At 48.3% G+C, this 18,617-nt stretch overlaps 1 protein-coding gene across 2 annotated transcripts in view; it reads right to left on the bottom strand.

Annotated features, from left to right (window-relative positions):
- LOC132832665 (E3 ubiquitin-protein ligase TRIM39-like) overlaps positions 1 to 8,255 on the bottom strand; it is a 42,366-nt gene extending 34,111 nt beyond the window's left edge. For both annotated transcript variants that reach the window (XM_060850744.1, XM_060850745.1), the window contains exon 1: positions 7,414 to 8,255. In XM_060850744.1, the coding sequence (XP_060706727.1) occupies positions 7,414 to 7,824 (411 nt within the window). In that variant the 5' untranslated portion in view covers positions 7,825 to 8,255. The remainder of the gene's footprint in view (positions 1 to 7,413) is intronic.
- Between the last annotated feature and the right edge of the window lie 10,362 nt (positions 8,256 to 18,617).

Below are 18,617 nucleotides of genomic sequence, written 5' to 3'. Positions count from 1 at the left end.
GACAGCACGGGGTTAGATACTGAGTAAAGTTCCTTCTACACTGTCCCCATCAGACACTCCCAGGACAGGAACAGCATGGTGTTAGATACAGAGTAAAGCTCCCTCTACACTGTCCCCCATCAAACACTCCCAGGACAGGGACAGCACGGGGTTTGTGTAATGGGGGTTTATACACAGGCACCATTCTGCATCAGTCAGTCACTCTCTGGAAGTGTGTAAGACTGAGCTGTGTGGAGCACAGTGAGTGAGATCCCTGCCGTGCTGGGCTGAGTTTGAATTTAGTTGTTCGTGTGTGATGTGGTGAGCAGCCTTTGGTGCATCGAGTGCAGCACCTTCTGCAAGTGCGGCCTCTGCAGTGCGGTGGTCGGGTGAGTGCATACTGTGCGTCTCCACTTGGACCTCTGTATTGTTGAGGTGGCCTGTTTTAGAGCCTGACTCTTGGTCAGCTCAGTGACACGTACGCAATGGGAGCGCTGCTGTGTCTCAGTGCAGTGTCACACACAGACTGTGGCTCACATTTCCTGCAGCCTCCACAGCTCTGTCCTGACACCAGAAACCAGTGCCACCGACAGCCCAAAGTTGTACTATTTGAAAGAAATATTCAGCAGAGAGAGGGGGGAAGAGTGTGTGCTGTAAACATTCTCCTGATGGTATCAGGCCCCATTCAGAATCAGGCAGGGAGTGAAAGAGCCTTTGAGGGGGCCATTCGGCCTATCACACTGATACTGGCCCTTGGGAGCATCAATGAGACACTTGACCACCCCCTTCCACTAAAGCATCGCACTAAGGGAGGCTATATTTGCAGGCAGTGCTATTTTTGTGAAACCTTTGGGAAATCCAATGGGTTTTGTCTATCCCGCAGCTGAGTCCACACTGTACGTGCATGGGTATTTATAAATGGAATCTTAATCGAGCAGCTCTCTTCAAGGGGAATTGTTTGCTAAGAATGTGTGGAGACTCCTGGCAAAAAAGGTTGGATTTCCAGGCCTGAGGTGTCCAGAGCTATTGTCACTGCCCGCAAGATTTGAAGGTCTTCATTCGTGATCTTTGGAGTACACTGTCTGCGGTGCGAAGTGTGGAAAATCCTCCAATTCACCATTCTGTAGTTAACCATCGAACCCCCTACAGTGTGGAAACAGGCCATTCGGCCCCACAAGTCCATACTGACCCTCCAAAGAGTAATCCACCCAGACCCGTTCCTCGACTCTCTGTGTGAGGACTTCTGACCGTGTGTCTTTTTTTATTGCCTGTCTCATAAATGCTGCAAGTGCGGGAAATCTGAATCACAGTCAGAGAACGCTGGAGAAACTCTGAGGGGTCTGGCAGCATCCAAGGGGAGTAAGAAGCCATTTCTGGTCTGATATGCCACTTCTTCAGAAGCCTTCAGAAGTATTTATTGCCAGCTCACTGTTGGCTTAGACTTTGGGAAATACAACTACCATCGACTCTATCTATACCTGTCATTGTTTTACAAACTTCTGTGTAAGCTTCTATTAGCTTTAGCTGAAGGAGAAATACTGAAATGATGTATTGTACCTCTATGCCCAAGGGCATTTGTTGCAAACATCTGAACTGGAGAAGAGGGTTTTTTTTAAATAAGCATTTGCCGGCATCTTTGTTTCTCATTCCGATCGGGGAATGCTTGGAAATTAATGGGTAAACGCGATTGGTCGGAACAATAACTTCCTATAAACAAAAACAGAAATTGCTGGAGGAACCCAGCAAGTCTGGCAGCATCCTCAAACAGAAAGCAGAGTTAACATTTCGAGTCCAGTGACTCTTCATCAGAACTTGTAACTTTCCAAAGTTGGTTTTCCATCCCCTGCTCTCCCCTCATCGCATGGGATGAGTATATTGCATGTCAGTATCTAGCAGCAGGGAGCAGCAGCAGTGTATACATGCCTTGTAATAACGTCAGAGAGTCACACAGCATTGGAAACAGACCCTTCAGTCCAACCAGTCCACGCTGAACATAATCCCAAACTAATCCCACAGTCTCTTCTGCCTGCTCCTAGCCCATATCCCTCCAAACCTTTCCTATTATCTATTCAAATATCTTTTAAACATCGGTAACCACATACACCACTTCCTTAGGAAGCTGACTCCACACACTCATCAACATTTTTGGTAACTTACACAAAAAAAAACTCAATCAAGTTGGTGAGGTATGATTTTCCACACACAAAACCATGCTGACGAACCCTAGTCAATTTTTGCTTCTCGAAATGTCCTTTTATAATCACCTCCAACAAGTTACCCACAACCAAAGTCAGACTCACAGGTCTGTAGTTCCCCGGTTTCTCCCTCCAACCTTTATAAACTACATGAGCCACCCTCGAGTCATCAGACACCTCACCCAGAGTGATAGATGATGCTAATGTTTCTGGAGGGGGGGTCACATAATTTCTCCTCTTTGTCACTCTGTGTAAAATATTTGCCTCTTATGTCTTTCTTAAATCTCTCTCTGCTTCAAAACATACCCCTTAGACTTGACATTTCCCACCTTCGGGAAATACAACTACCATCGACTCTATCTGTACCTGTCATTGTTTTATAAACTTCTGTCGGGTCACCCCTCGGTCTCCTACGCTGCAGTGCAAAGTTCCCGCCAATCCAGCCTTTCTCTATAACTCAAACCTCCTGTACCTGGCAACATCCTGGTAAATCCCTTCCGAACCACCTCCAGCTTAATAATATCCTTCCTATAACAGGGCAACCAGAAATAGACACAGTACTCCAGAAGAGGCCTCACTAATAATAAACTTCAACATAATGTTCCAACTCCTATACTCAAAGGCCTGAGCAACTATTGAAAAACTTCAAAATGACACAAACTTTAAAGAATTATTAGATTAGATTAGATTACTTAGATCAGATTAGATTAGATTACTTACAGTGTGGAAACAGGCCCTTCGGCCTAACAAGTCCACACAGACACGCCGAAGCGCAACCCACCCATACCCCTACATTTACCCCTTACCTAACACTACGGGCAATTTATCCTGGCCAATTCACCTAACCTGCACATCTTTGTGACTGTGGGAGGAAACCGGAGCACCGGGAGGAAACCCACGCAGACACGGGGAGAATGTGCAAACTCCACACAGTCAGTCGCCTGAGGCGGGAATTGAACCCGGGTCTCAGGCGCTGTGAGACAGCAGTTATGTATCTGAACCACGAGGTCCCTCAGTTTCAGAACCCTATTCAAGGCCCGAGCATTAACTGTATAACTCCTACCCTCGGTTGTTGTACCAAACTGCAACATTTATCCAGACTGAACTCCATCTGCCATTTTTCAGCCCATTGTCCCATTTGATCAAGATCCTTTTGTAACCAGCCTCACTCTCTACTGTGCCACCAATACTGGTGTTGTCACAAACTTACTAACCGCGCCTACTAGATTCTCATCCAAATCCTTTATATAAAAGACAGAGAGAAGAGGACCCAGAACCGAGCCCTGTGGAACACCACTGATGATAGGCCTCCAGTCCGAAAAGCAACCCTCCACCATTACTCTCTGCTTCCTGCTGTTCAGCCAATTACATATCCAATTGGCAAGCTCACCCTAAATCCCATGTTACCTAACTTTACCAGTTAGTCTACCATGCGGAAACTTTAGATCAAAGGTTTTACAAAAATGCAAATAAACAACATCTAATGCTGTGGCATCATCAACATTTTTGGTAACTTCCACTAAAAAAAACTCAATCAAGTTGGTGAGGTATGATTTTCCACACACAAAACCATGCTGACGAACCCTAATCAATTTTTGCTTCTCGAAATGTCCATAAATCCTATCTTTTATAATCACCTCCAACAAGTTACCCACAACCAAAGTCAGACTCGCAGGTCTGTAGTTCCCCGGTTTCTCCCTCCAACCTTTCTTAAACAACATGAGCCACCCTCGAGTCATCAGGCACCTCACCCAGCGTGATAGATGATGCTAATGTTTCTGCAGGGGAGTCTTGTAATTTCCTCACTTTGTCCACAGGAGCACAGAAGTGTGACAGTGCGGGGAAAAGCATTCAGCTCATCATAGAATCCCTACAGTGTGGAAAGGAGCCATTTGGCCCAACAAGCCCACACTGACCCTCCCAACAGTACTCCACCCAGACTCATTTCCCTACATTTCCCCTGACAATGCACCTATCCTGTGCACCCCTGAACACTATGGCCAAATCACCTTCACCTGCACACCTTTGGATTGTGGGAGGAAACTGGAACAACCCACGCAGACATGGGGGAGAATGTGCAAACTCCACACAGACAGTCGTCCAAGGCTGGAATTGAATCCAGGTCCCTGGCGCTGTGAGGTGGCACTGAGGTACAGTGCCACCATGTCAGCATTCTGGTCCTCCAATGAACATCACAGCAATGTGTCAATCTCCTACCGTTTCCCCAACCCCTGGCACATTGTTACCATCCAAATGACCATCCAGTTCCCCTCGAGGTAAAAGGCACCCGCCACTCGTCTTATCTACACCCCTCATGAATTTATAAACCTCGAGAAGGATCCCCCCTCAATATCCTATGCTCTAGTGAAAATCATCTCCAGCCTCTCCTCATAACTCAACGTTGCCCATTCGCAGCAACGTCCTGGTAAATCTCTTCTGAACAATCTCCAATTTAATAATATCCTTTCTATTAAAGGCAGACTAGAACTGGGCACAGCACTCCAGAACAGGCCTCACCAATGACCTATAGAATGTCAATATGACGTCCCAACTCCTGTCGTCAAAGGTCTGAGCAATAAAGGCAGGCGTGCTCAACAGCTTCTTAAACACCATGACGACATGTGACACAAACTTCAGAGAATTGTATATTTTGCAACACTACCCAAGGCCCGACTTTTAATTGGGAATGCTCAGTCTCTTGTTAGTTTCACCAAAATGCAACACCTCGCATTTACCCAAATTACACTCCATTTGCCATGTCTCAGCCCATTGACCAGTTGATCAAGATCTCTTTGCAATCTTAGATAAGGTCCTTCACTATAGACTATACCACCAATTTTGTCATTGGTTCATTTTAAGTGAAATTAAAGTCATGAGACCATATGTCGGGGTAGCAGTAGAATTTCGAGCCGGACAAGAGATGATCAAAGATGGCTTGATACTAGTTGTGTGAAGTTGAGGATCGACAGATAGAGTGCTTTGATTCATCAAGTGATTTGAAATTAAAATCTGAATTCAATCAGTAAATCCGGGGTTGAGATCTAGTTTGGGTGATGACCGTCCACAGTCACTGGGGAAAAAAAGATCATCTGGATCACTACCAGGGGACTGAAATTAACTGAGCTTGCCCAGTTTGGTCAAACCAGCGTCGAAATCCAGACCCACGATAACTCTGCTGCCTCCTAGCTCAGCAAAGCACTCACTTCGAGAGATGGTTAGGACTCGAGAACAAATTAAAAATTGTGTTAAAATCAGGTGGAAACAACTTGCTTTTGCCTCAGCAGAGACAGGATGTTACTTCCATTCCGGACTGAAAAGGGGACAGCTGAAATAAAACAAGGTACTGGGGTTGAGGATCTGTACGTAGTGCAGAGGCAGCAGGTTGTGACAGTTCCTGCCTGAACCTTCCATCTGTTTAAACCAACATCCTCAGGTTTCATTGGCTCCATCAGCTTCCATGCTGCCATTTACGATTCACTACAGACGGCTAGTGTTCCTCAGTGACAAGCCTCATCCACATCTCTCAGCCTCATTTCGTACCTGAGGAAGGATGCTCCACATCTGGGGTTTTTCCCTGTCTGATTCCTCTACGTATGTAGAGAGAGACTGGAATGATCAGGACTGTACACACTGTACTTCGGAAGAATGAGGGAGGATCGCAGAGGAACCTATAGAATTCTAACAGGGGGTGAACGCCGGAGAGATGTTCCCAATGACTCAGGAGCCCAGGACTAGGGGCTAACAGTCTAAGGATGCGGGATAGGCCATAGATGACTGGGATGAAGTGAAATGTCTTCAACCAGAGAGTGGGATCCCCTCCCACAGAAAGGGATAAATCACCAGCTGTTTTAAGGAAGGAGGTGTATATAGTTGTAGAGTCTTTGATTCATACAGCACAGAAACAGATCCTTCAGTTCAAATGTCACACACACCCAACTCACACCCACACACTCATACCCACACTCACACGCATGGTCACCCACCCACACCCACACATAGACATACCCTCACCGACATAGACTCACACCCACACCCAGACACACGCCCAAAGGCTCACTCACACCCACACACACCCACATACACTCATAGCCACACTCTCACACACCCAACTCACACCCTCACACAAACCCACACACTCATACCCACACTCACACACACACGCACACCCACCCACACTCACACACACACACACACACGCACCCGCACCCACACTCACACACACCCACACCTACACTGACACACACTCACACCCACACACTCACACAGGCCCACACACACTTATACCCACATTCACACGTACATCCACCCAACCCACACACACAAACCCACACACATTCATACCCACACTCACACACAGCCAACTCACACCCACACACACCCACATACACTCATAGCCACTCTCACACACCCAACTCACATCCACACACACACACCCACACACTCATACCCACACTCACACGCATGCTCACCCACCCACACCCACACATAGACATACCCTCACCAACATAGACTCACACCCACACCCAGACACACGCCCAAAGGCTCACTCACACCCACACACACCCACATACACTCATAGCCACACTCTCACACACCCAACTCACACCCTCACACAAACCCACACACTCATACCCACACTCACACGCACGCACACCCACCCACACTCACACACAGCCCACTCACACCCACACACACCCACATACACTCCTATCCACTCTCACACACCCACACACACACACCTACACACACCCACATACACTCATAGCCACACTCTCACACACCCAACTCACACCCTCTCACAAACCCACACACTCATACCCACACTCACACGCACACACACAGACATACCCTCACCGACATACACTCACACCCACACCCAGACACACGCATACACAGACACTCACCCACCCACACACCCACACAGACATACCCTCACCAACATACACTCACACCCACACCCAGACACACCCACACACCGCAAAGGCTCACTCACACGCGCGCACACACACAGACACACACACAGAGACACACACACATACACACACACGCACACAGACACACACAGACAGACACACACAGAGACACACACACACACACACAGACAGACACACACACACAGACACACACACAGACAGACACACACAGACACTCATGCTCTGACACAACTCCTACAAAGTGCTCCAGGTGAAGCCTGAAGGAGGTAAATCCGTGGAGCTATCCCCTTATAAGTCAGCCCTACCTTGCAGACAGTGTAGGCTTCCTCCACTGCTATCAGAGTCGTGCTGCTCCTGTCCTGACCCTGTGGCAGGCAGGATGGACACACCAGCCTGAGGTCCTTGGAGCAGAAGAAACGTGCCTGCTGACCGTGGAGCGAGCACCTCTGTCCACCCAGCCCGGCCCCATCCTCCTGCAAGGTCAGACTCCGCAGGCTGGCCACAAGGGTCACCAGCAGCTGGTTGGGCATCAGCTCCCTCCTGGGGAAGCACTGCCCACACTGGGGGCAGGAAACCTCAGCACCGGTACCCCCAGTGTCCCACCACTCCAGGACACAGCCTTTGCAGAAGTTGTGTCCACAGTCCAGGGTGACGGGCTCGGTGTACATCTGGGCACAGATGGTACAGCTCAGGTTCTGGTTCAGACTCTGTGCCATAGGCACTGTGGGTGTGTGTCTGTGTCTGTGTGAATGTATGTGTGCGTCTGTGTCTGTGTGTGGGTGTGGAGGCGTGTGTCTGTGTCTGTGTGTGTCTGTGTCTGTGAGTGGGTGTGCATGCGTGTGTCTGTATCTGTGTGTGTGTCTGTGAGTGGGTGTGCGTGCGTGCGTGTGTCTGTGTTTGTGTGTGTGTCTGTGTGTGTGTGTGTGTGTGTCTGTGTGTGTGTGTCTGTGTGTCTATGTGTGTGTCGGTGATGTGTGAGTGTATGTGTCTGTGCGTGTATGTGTGTGTGTGCGCGCGCGCGTGTTTGTCTGTGAGGCTCAGTCCCTGTCTGCAGGCACTCTGTGTCTGTAGGTGTGTATGTGTGCGTGCCTGTGTATCTGTGTCTGTGAGGCTCAGTCCCTGTCTGCAGGCACTCTGTGTGTGTGTGTATGTGTGAGTGTGTGTGTGACTTAGCACCAAAAGCCACTGTTTGTATTTTTAGACATCGCACTTCCTGCTTTCACTCTGAGTACAGTCCAGTGTGACCAGTGACACAGCAGCTAAAGAAACATTACCCACCTGCTCTTTCTGAACTCACTGCCCCACATCAGGTCATTCCATTTCCACATTATAGTGCAACAAGACAACATTATCCACTTTTAAAATTAACTATCAGGCATTGTAGACTTTCTCTACACTGTCCCCATCAAACACTCCCAGGACAGGGACAGCACGGGGTTAGATACAGAGTAAAGCTCACTCTACACTGTCCCCATCAAACATTCCCAGGACAGGGACAGCACGGGGTTAAATACAGAGTGAAGCTTCCTCTACACTGTCCCCATCAAACACTCCCAGGACAGGGACAGCACAGGGTTAGATACAGAGTGAAGCTTCCTCTACACTGTCCCCATCAAACACTCCCAGGACAGGGACAGCACAGGGTTAGATACAGAGTGAAGCTTCCTCTACACTGTCCCCATCAAACACTCCCAGGATAGGGACAGCACGGGGTTAGATACAGAGTAAAGCTTCCTCTACACTGTCCCTATCAAACACTCCCAGGACAGGGACAGCACGGGGTTAGATACAGGGCAAATCCTCCTTCACATTTCCAGAGATTAATGACTGGTCTCTCACTGGGAATCACAAACCCGGAAATGAAACCTTGGAAGAGCTGGTTCTGGGGCCCTGTGACTGTCGGGAAGGGGAAGTCATGGGTGATTAGCACTGCCTGTGGTGCTGTACGGGCTCTCCAAGGCCAAGCTAGAAAGCTGCCTCCCTTATTGTTCGCCCTGCCTGTGCTCTGCAGTCATGGGCTTGCTGGCGTGAATAAGAGAATAAGAGAGCCACCTCTCTCCTCCATCCCCAGTCTGTAGTGAGGAAGGATAAACCACTGTGCAGTCTAATCCTCTGAAGTTGTCAGCTTGGGTCTGTTGGTGTAGGCTAGACAGGGTCTCTGTTATCTGGGGAACAGGAGCACCAGACCCACTCCCAGCTGCTGTTGCTCCTTCAGCTCCTAAACAGATTGCTGACCCGAATCCCAACGTCAGTGGAGGGGAGGCCATGAAAGTGAACGCCTCACCCGTTCGAAAGCGCAGCAACAGTGTGTGGCTGGAGCCCACCACCCTCCACAAGGATAGATGCCCCGCTGCTTTTGGCTACAAGGCGAAGGGCAAAGTCAATGCCCGTTCTGATCTGGCGATGGAACATTAACGTGCTACCCCAAAAGGATGGAAGAATCGTACATTAACAAGTGCACATCTCTATGACACCACGATAACACTTCCTAACGTGTTAAAAAGTGTATATGTGGAGTCATAGAGAGGTACAACACAGAAACAGACCTTTCGGTCCAACCCGCCCATGCTGACCCAGATATCCCAACCTAATGTTGTCCCACCTGCAAGCACCCGGCCCATATCCCTCCAAACTCTTCCTATTCATAGACCCATCCAAATGCCTCTTAAATGTTGCAATTGTACCAACCTCCATCACATCCTCTGGCAGCTCATTCCATACACGTACCACCCTCTGTGTGAAAAAGTTGCCCCTTAGGTCTCTTTTATATCTTTCACCTCTCGCCCTAAACCTATGCCCTCTAGTTCTGGACTCCCCCACCCCAGGGAAAAGACTTTGTCTATTTACCCTATCCACACCCATCATGATTTTGTAAGGTCACCCCTCAGCCTCTGACGCTCCAGGGAAAACAGCCCCAGCCTGTTCAGCCTCTCCCTGTAGCTCAAATCCTCCAACCCTGGCAATGTCCTTGCAAATCTTTTCTGAACCCTTTCAAGTTTCACAACACAAGGAAGATGGTGGCCTTGCTATCACGGACACATGGCCTAATAGAGGCAGAAAAGAAATTCAGCTTGACACTCTTCAATAGAGTCAGAGAGTCACACGGACCCTTACTTATAACTAGTCCACACTGACTATGGACCCCAACTAAACCAGTCCCACCTGCCTGTGCATAGCTCCAAGCATTTCTTGTACATGAACTCATCCAAATGTATTTTAAACATTGTTGCTGAACCCACATCCACCACTTCCTCTGACAGTTCATTCCACACGCGAACCACTCCCTGTGTAGAGTAAAAGGTGCCCCTCACATCTGTTTAAAATCTTTCTCCTCTCAACTTAGGAATATATCCCCTGCTCCTGAACTCTCCCACCCTCGGGAATAGACCCTTGCCATTCACCTAACTGGCAGCACAGTGGCTCAGTGGTTAGCACGACTGCCTCATAATGTTAGGGACCCGGGTTCGATTCCAGCCTCAGGTGACTGTCTGTGTGGAGTTTGCACATTCTCCCCGTGTCTGCATGGGTTTCCTCCGGGTGCTCCGGTTTCCTCCCACAGTCCAAAGGTGTACTGGTTAGGGTGGATTGACCGTGCGAAATTGCTCAATTGAGTGTAGGTTGGGTGCATTATTCAGGGGTAAATATAGAGAATGGGGAATGGGTCTGGGTGGGTTACTCTGCAGAGGGTTGGTGTGGACTTGTTGGGCCGAGTGGCCTGTTTCCCCACTAAAGGAGTTCCATGATCTCTGCCCCTCACGATTTTATAAAGTTCAGCCTCCTACACTCCATTGAAAAAATCCCCAGCTTTTCCACGCTATTTTTATATCATGAAAATCAGGCTGTCACATGCATGTTTAACCAACCTGTTCACTGATGCTTTGCATATCCCAAGCAAAAAAGGCAGGATTATGAACCAGGGCCTCCTGACTCAGAGGTATGGACACTTCCACTGCACCATTCTACAGAAACGGCAACATGATTTTATCCGTCACGGGTCTGATGTACCATTGCAGTCTTTCAGTCAACCATCACAACATTACCTCAAATCCTTGACTGCCCATCCTACAATCGACACTCCTCAACTTACCTCCTAATACAGGAGGAGCTGGATAGAGCGGACCTGGAGAAGATGTCTCCACTAGTAGGAGAGACTGGGACCCAAGGGCACACCCTCAGAGTGAAGGGACGACTCCTTAGGACTGAGATAAGGAGGAATTTCTTCAGCTGGAGGGTGGCAAATCTGTGGAACTATGACGATATTATGGCTTTAAGAACTGTAGTTTGCCAATTTTTTTCAAAGAGAGGTTTTATGACAGAAGTGATGTCTATTTAAATCTAATAAACAACTTGTGAGGCTTTGGATTCTTTTTTAAAAGGGTTGGAACAATAGAAGCAGCTTGGCTGGGTGGGATCAACTTGCCCCAGAGCAAGAACTTTTGGTTTTAGTTTCTCAGGAGCATTTGCTGTGGTCTTGAAGCTAGAACTGGAGAATTTTGATGTGAGACAATCCATTTTACTGATTATTCTACTGCCACAGGTGTATTTATATGATGTTACTATATTGCAAAAGTCTGGAATAAAATAATCTATTATTCTGTTAACTTTTCAAATCAAGTTAAGTTATTCCAATCCCTTCTTCCTTTAGCTGTATTTTAACCTTAATATCTGAAAGAAGTGTCAAAAGCCTGGAGATCCGAGTCAAAAAGTATGGCGCTGGAAAAGCACAGCCGGTCAGGCAGCATCCGAGGGGCAGGAGAGTCAACGTTTCGGACATAAGCTCTTCATCAGAGTTTCTGATGAAACGTTAACTCTCCTGCTCCTCGGATGCTGCCTGACCCGCTGTGCTTTTCCAGCGCCATACTTTTTTGACTCGGATCTCCAGCATCTGCAGTCCTCACTTTCTCCAACGAATGGAGTGTGTTTTGCTTCTTGCCAAGTAGTTTGGCCAATCGAATTGCAGCCAGAAAGCAACGCCCTGTCACTTGCCTTTAAAATAAGAAAAAATGAAGATTTCGGCTATCCTCTTAATATATTTTGAAATGGTTTGGTCTGGGCCATAACAGAACTCATTGCCTCAGAGGATTGTGGAGGTCAATTCATGCACTGTCTTCAAGACAGAGGTAGCTAGTATGTTGGATTAGTAAGGGGATCGAGGGTTATGTGCAGAAGGTAGAAGAATGGGGTTGGGGGTCATATCGACCATGTCCAAATAGAGGAACAGACTCAATGGGCCGAATGGCCAAATTCTGTTCCTATGTCTCGTGAGATTTATGACTTAATGAAAACATAACTTTGCAGGTGTTGGAAATCTGAAACAGACACAGAAATTGCTGGAGAAACTCAGCACGTCTGGCATTACCTGAGGAGAATTTTGAATTGAATTAAATTGAATTGTCACATGTACCGATACACATTGAAACGTTTTGTCTTGCGAGCAGTACAGGCAGATCACAGAGTTAAGTGGCACAGATAAGTAAATAATAGGTAAACAGCGACAATAACAAAAACACAGGGACAGGCAAATGTTAAGAGTTTGTGAGTCCATTCAGTATTCTAACAACAGTAGGGTAGAAACTGTTACGAAACTGGGTGGTGGGTGTGTTCAGGCTTCTGTACCTTCTCCCCCAATGGTAGAGGTTGTCGAAAACATTGCCAGGGTGGGATGGATCTTTGAGAATGCTGGTGGCCTTTCCCTGACAGCGGGCCTGGTAGATGGAATCTATAGATGGGAGGTTGGCCTTTGTGATTGTCCGGGCCAAATTCCCCACTCTCTGTAACCGTCTCCGATCCTGAATGGTACAGTTGCCATCCCAGGTAGTGGTACATCCAGACAGAATGCTCTCGATGGCACACCTATGCAAGTTGGCAAGGGTAGTCACCGTCATGCCAAACATCCTCAGCTGCCTGAGGAAGAAGAGACGTTGTTGGGTCCTTGGAACCAGTGCGTCCACATGAAGAGTCCAAGAAAGCTGGTTGTGGATGACCACTCCCAGGAGAGAGAGAGAGAGAGAGAGAGAGAGAGAGAGAGAGAAACACAGAGTTCATGTTTCAAATCTGATACACTTCTTCTAAAAGTTGTTGGAAAGTAGTTAATTTTTTTACACTCTTGACAAAGGCGCAGGCAGAATCAGAGGGAAGACAGTGTAAGGACCCAGTGCCAACACTGGTGACAGAAAACAAAAGATGTGAGATGGGGGTAAATGAATGTGTGAAAGAGAGAGATTTGACGCTCAGTCATAAGTGTAAACAAGACACAAACATAACGTGGTTGTCAGGCAGATGGGGAGAGGGTGGTAAGGAGGAAGACAATGTAAGAGAAACGAACAGATATAACACAGTCAATGAAGTTATGGAGCTCAATGTTCAGATCTTGAAGCTATCAAGGACCTAAATGGGAAAATGATGTACAGAAACTGAAAGTGCTGGAGAAACTCAGCAGGCTCTGGCAGCTTCTGTGGAGACAGAGAGAAACAGAATTAACGTTCTGAGCCCGCTGACTGTCTGTCAGAGTTAGATCACTTCCCACAGATACTGCCAGGCCTGCTGAGCTTCGCCAGAAATTGCTGTTTCTGTTCCTGTTCTCCAGCATCTGCAGTTTTCGGTTAACGTTCCTCGCATTCGTGCTGTGTTTTGGTGCAATGTTGGGCTCTGAGTTTCCATGGCGAAACACACATTCACACACATGATTCGGAGATGCCGGTGTTGGGCAGGGGTGTACACAGTTAAAAATCACACCACACCAGGTTATAGTCCAACAAGTCGGACATCCACCTGATGAAATAGCAGCGCTCCGAAAGCTAGTGCTTCCAATTAAACCTGTTGGACTGTAACCTGGTGTTGTGGGATTTTTAACTATTCACACACATGACAGCCAAGAGCTGTACATGACGATACAGACTGCGATGTCATTTCAATTCCTGGCTGACCAGGAATTTTACTTCCCCACACCCACCCCACTCCCAACTCTCAGCACCTGCAGGTTGGAAGAATTTTCCAAGCTGATTCTCAGCCACGTGTACAGGCAAGTCCTCGAAAACTGCGATGATAATTCCTCAGCGAAGGGCTGTCACTCTCCCCTCCTCTCTGGAGTCAGCTCTTTTGTCCATGTTTAAACCAAGGATGTAATGGGGTCCTGTCCGGACTTGTCCTACCTGCCTAGCTCCTTTTCCACCTATCCACTCCACCCTCTCCTCCCTGACCTATCACCTTCATCCCCTCCCCCACTCACCCATTGGACTCTATGCTACTTTCTCCCCACCCCCACCCTCCTCTAGCTTATCTCTCCACCCTTCAGGCTGTCTGCCTTTATTCCTGATGAAGACTTTTGCCCGAAATGTCGGTTTTCCTGCTCCTCGGATGCTGCCTGAACTGCTGTGCTTTTCCAGCACCACTCTAACCTAGACTTTGTACAGGACACTCTGCCGAGGACATGGAGGTCCTGGGCCTCCTCCAGCGCCCTTCCCTCGCCACCCGACGCCTGGAGGAAGAACGCCTCACCTTCCGCCTCGGAACACTTCAACCCCAGGGCATCAATGTGGACTTCAACAGTTTCCTCATTTCCCCTTCCCCCACCTCACCCCAGTTGCAAACTTCCAGCTCAGCACTGTCCCCATGACTTGTCCTGTCTGCCTATCTTCTTTTCCACCTATCCACTCCACCCTCTCCCCCACTCACCTATTGTACTCTATGCTACCTTCCCCTACCCTCCTCTCTGACCTATCATCTCATCCCCACCCCCACTCACCCAGTGTACTCTTTGCTACCTTCCCCACCCTCCCCTCTGACCTGTCACCTCCATCCCCACCCCCATCCACCCATTGTACTCTTTGGTACTTTCTCCACCCCCACTCCCCCCCCCCCCCCCCACCCCCATTTATCTCTCCACTCTGCAGGCACCCTGCCTATATTCCTTAATGAAGGGCTTTTGCCCAAAACATCGATTTTCCTGCTTCTGAGATGCTGCCTGACCTGCTGTGCTTTCCCAGCACCACTCCTTTTCGTAGACTCTGGTTTGCAGCCTCTGCAGTCCTTGTTTTTACCTCGTTGACGTATCTGAGCGATTTTCCACCAAGTCGGATAGACGCCAGTGTTGTAGCTGTACTGGAAGAGTTAGGCGAGACACATGGACCACACATCTTCAGCAGTTTTGCCGGAATGTTGTCAGGGCCCGTAGTCTTTGCAGTATCCACTGTCTCCGACCATTTCTTGACATCACATGGAGCGAATCGAATTGACTGAAGGCTGGTGTCTGTGGTGGTGGTGGGGCCCCCTGGAGAATGCTGAGACAGACCATCCACTTGGGTACAGATAGGTGCACATACCTTCACTTTGTTCTCCGTTCCCTGTCTTTCCTTTTGCCGCAAAAATCGACAAACATTAATATGTTAGAATCATTTTCTCTTGTAAATTCCCAGTCATAGTCATGCACCATCCCAATGTGGGCATGTATCCACGTGTCTACTGATGCCTAGTCAAAACCCAGCAATCAAGATCATTGTAGGGGTACCTTCACCACACAGTCCACCGCGGTTAAAAAGATGAAGAAAAATCAATTTTAAAAGTGTATTCCTTTAAACGTGCAAATTCTGCTCATGCCTTACACTGCCTGATAGAGGCAGAAACGCTCACATCATTGTATATGGAGGCCCAAGCATACAAGGCTCTGGAGAAAGTGAGGACTGCAGATGCTGGAGATTAGAGTCGAGAGTGTGGTGCTGGGAAAACACAGGCAGCATCCGAGAAGCAGGAAAATCGACGTTTCGGGCAAAAGCACTTCATCAGGAATGAGTCAGCTCTTCCTGATGAAGGCATTTTGATCGAAACATCGATTCTCCTGCTCCTCGGATACAACGCCATGGGATTCGAGCGCTGGAAAATGGCGTGGGGATAGTCAGGTGGTTGTTTTTGACTGACAAGGTCCCGATTGGCTGAAAGACCTCTCGTTGCTGGAGAGGTCTGTGACCCTTCGACTCTCAGAATCTCAGCTCATTCCAAAGTTCCTCGCAGCTGATAGAATGCTCTCAAGGTGGATTCACTCCCAGAGGTGTTCCACAGGGATCGGCGCTGGGTTGGTCATTCATGGAAATGATGTGGATGAGAATGTTGGAGGCACGGTTAGTTAGTTTGTGGATGACACCAACATTGTTGTTGGAGTGGACAGTGAAAAAAGTCATCTAAGATTACAAAGGGATTTTGATCAGTTGGGTGAATGGGCTGAGGAAGGGCAGATGAAGTTTAAATCTAGATAAGTGTGAGGAATTGCATTTTGGTACACTAATCAAGAGCAGGACTTACACAGTTTACCATAAGACCATAAGACATAGGAGTGAAAGGAAGGCCATTCGGCCCATCGAGTCCACTCCACCATTAATCATGGCTGATGGGCATTTCAACTCCACTTACCCGCATTCTCTCCGTAGCCCTTAATTCCTTACAAGATCAAGAATTTATCAATCTCTGCCTTGAAGCCATTTAGCGTCCCGGCCTCCACTGCGCTCTGTGACAATGAATCCCACAGGCCCACCACCCTCTGGCTGAGGAAATGGCTCCTCATTTCCATTCTAAATTGACCCCCTCTAATTCTAAGCAGTACCCGTGGGTCCTAGTCTCCCCACTTAATGCCCAATTTCTTAGCGTCCACCCTTTCTAAGCCATGCATTACCTTGTATAGTAGGGCCTTGGGTAGAAGACAGAACCTAGGGGTTCAGGTACATAATTCTTTGAAGTCTGTGTCACATGTACACAGGATGGTTAAGAAGGCACACTTGTCTTCATTGCTCAGACCTTTGAGTAAAAGAGGTTTGAATGTCATGTTGAGGTTGTACAAGACATGGGTGAAACCTCTTCTGGGATACTGTGTCCAGTTCTGGTCGCCCCTGTTATAGGAAGGACATTATCAACCTGGAGAGGGTTCAGAAAAGATGTACCAGGGTGTTGCCAGGTATGGAAGGTTTGGGTTTTAAGGGGAGACTGGATAGGCTGGGACTTTTTGTCACTGGGCAGTAGGAGACTGAGGTATAGATAAGGTGAATGGCAATTGTCCTTTCCCTAGGGTGGGGGATTTCAAGATCAGGGAGCACATCTTTAAGGGGAGAGGAGAGAGATTTTAAATAAGACACGAGGGGCAATTTTTCACACAGAGCGTGGTTCGTGTGTGGAAGGAATTTTCAGAGGAAGTGGTGGATGCGGGTAGAGTCACAATGTTTAAAAAGACACTTGCGTAGGTTTATGAAGAAGATAAGTTTGGGGGAGGATATGGGCCGAACGCAGGCAGGTGGGACGAGTTTAGTTTCGATCCACATGGCCTGCGTTGTGCGGCTCTATGACTACAAGACCCAGCGTCCAAAGCAAGAGTCCACAAACAGGAATCTATTAATAATCAAACAGACTTCTTTTTTAAACTAAGAGACGTCACAACGGGGTTTGTGGTTTATAAATCGGTCAGGGCCTCAGCAGTTCCTTTTGGATTTGAATTAGCATTTTTTTATGTCCCCCTGAACTGGAAGATGGGCTCTCTGTTTTGATGTGTCTGCGCTTCAAGATTGCAAACAGAAGCTCCGGCCTGCAGACATAACAGATGAGCTGAGGCCAACATCCCGCACACTTCAATTCATTAGCCTGTCTCTCAGCGTGGGACGTCTCTCAAGTTAACTCCACGAGGTGCGTCATGCTTTGTTCCGCATTTGACGCAGAAGGTGTGTGGCGATATTCGAAATCCACCCTCCATGGTTCTCATGCCTTTGTGGGCGGCACGGTGGCAAGCACCGCTGCCTCACAGCGCCTGAGACCCGGGTTCAATTCCCGCCTCAGGCAGACTGTCGGTGTGGAGTTTGCACACTCTCCCCGTGTCTGCGTGGGTTTCCTCCGGGTGCTCCAGTTTCCTCCCACAGTCCAAAGATGTGCGGGTCAGGTGAATTGGCCATGCTAAATTGCCCGTAGTGTTAGGTAAGGGGCAAATGTAGGGGTATGGGTGGGTTTTGCTTCGGCGGGTCAGTGTGGACTTGTTGGGCCAAAGGGCCTGTTTCCACACTGTAAGTAATCTAATCTAATGCTTCATGTGTTGTTGCGATGGAAGGGCATTCCAATGATTAACTCTTAAAGATGTCTGGCCGAATGACAGGATGCAGTATCCTTCAGATACAACGGAATTGGGTTGGAATGGAATGGAATCTCCGTGACTGGATAAACTGCGATGAGGGACAACGTGAGTTCCATTTAAGGCACTTTGGAGGAGAATGAAACGTGAATCAAATAGAGTGTTGCTGGGAAAGCGCAGCCGGTCAGGCAGCATCTGAGGAGCAGGAGAGTCGACGTTCCGGGCATCAGCTCTACATCAGGAATCTTTGCCTCTGATCTCCAGCATCTGCAGTCCTCACTTTCTCCTGGGATAATGAAGCAGCCTGGAAAAGCCTTTCTTTCTGACTGGGTAGCGTCCACACACTAGCCCTGAAGCATGCCACTGCAGTTGAGCTCAGATGGGTAGTAGATGGATTTCTTTAAGGGGTCATTG

This window comes from Hemiscyllium ocellatum, chromosome 35, assembly GCF_020745735.1.
Source record: "Hemiscyllium ocellatum isolate sHemOce1 chromosome 35, sHemOce1.pat.X.cur, whole genome shotgun sequence".
NCBI lineage: Eukaryota > Metazoa > Chordata > Chondrichthyes > Orectolobiformes > Hemiscylliidae > Hemiscyllium > Hemiscyllium ocellatum.
The sequence above is the reverse complement of the archived record's forward strand: the minus strand, read 5'-3'. Positions and strand labels throughout refer to the sequence as shown.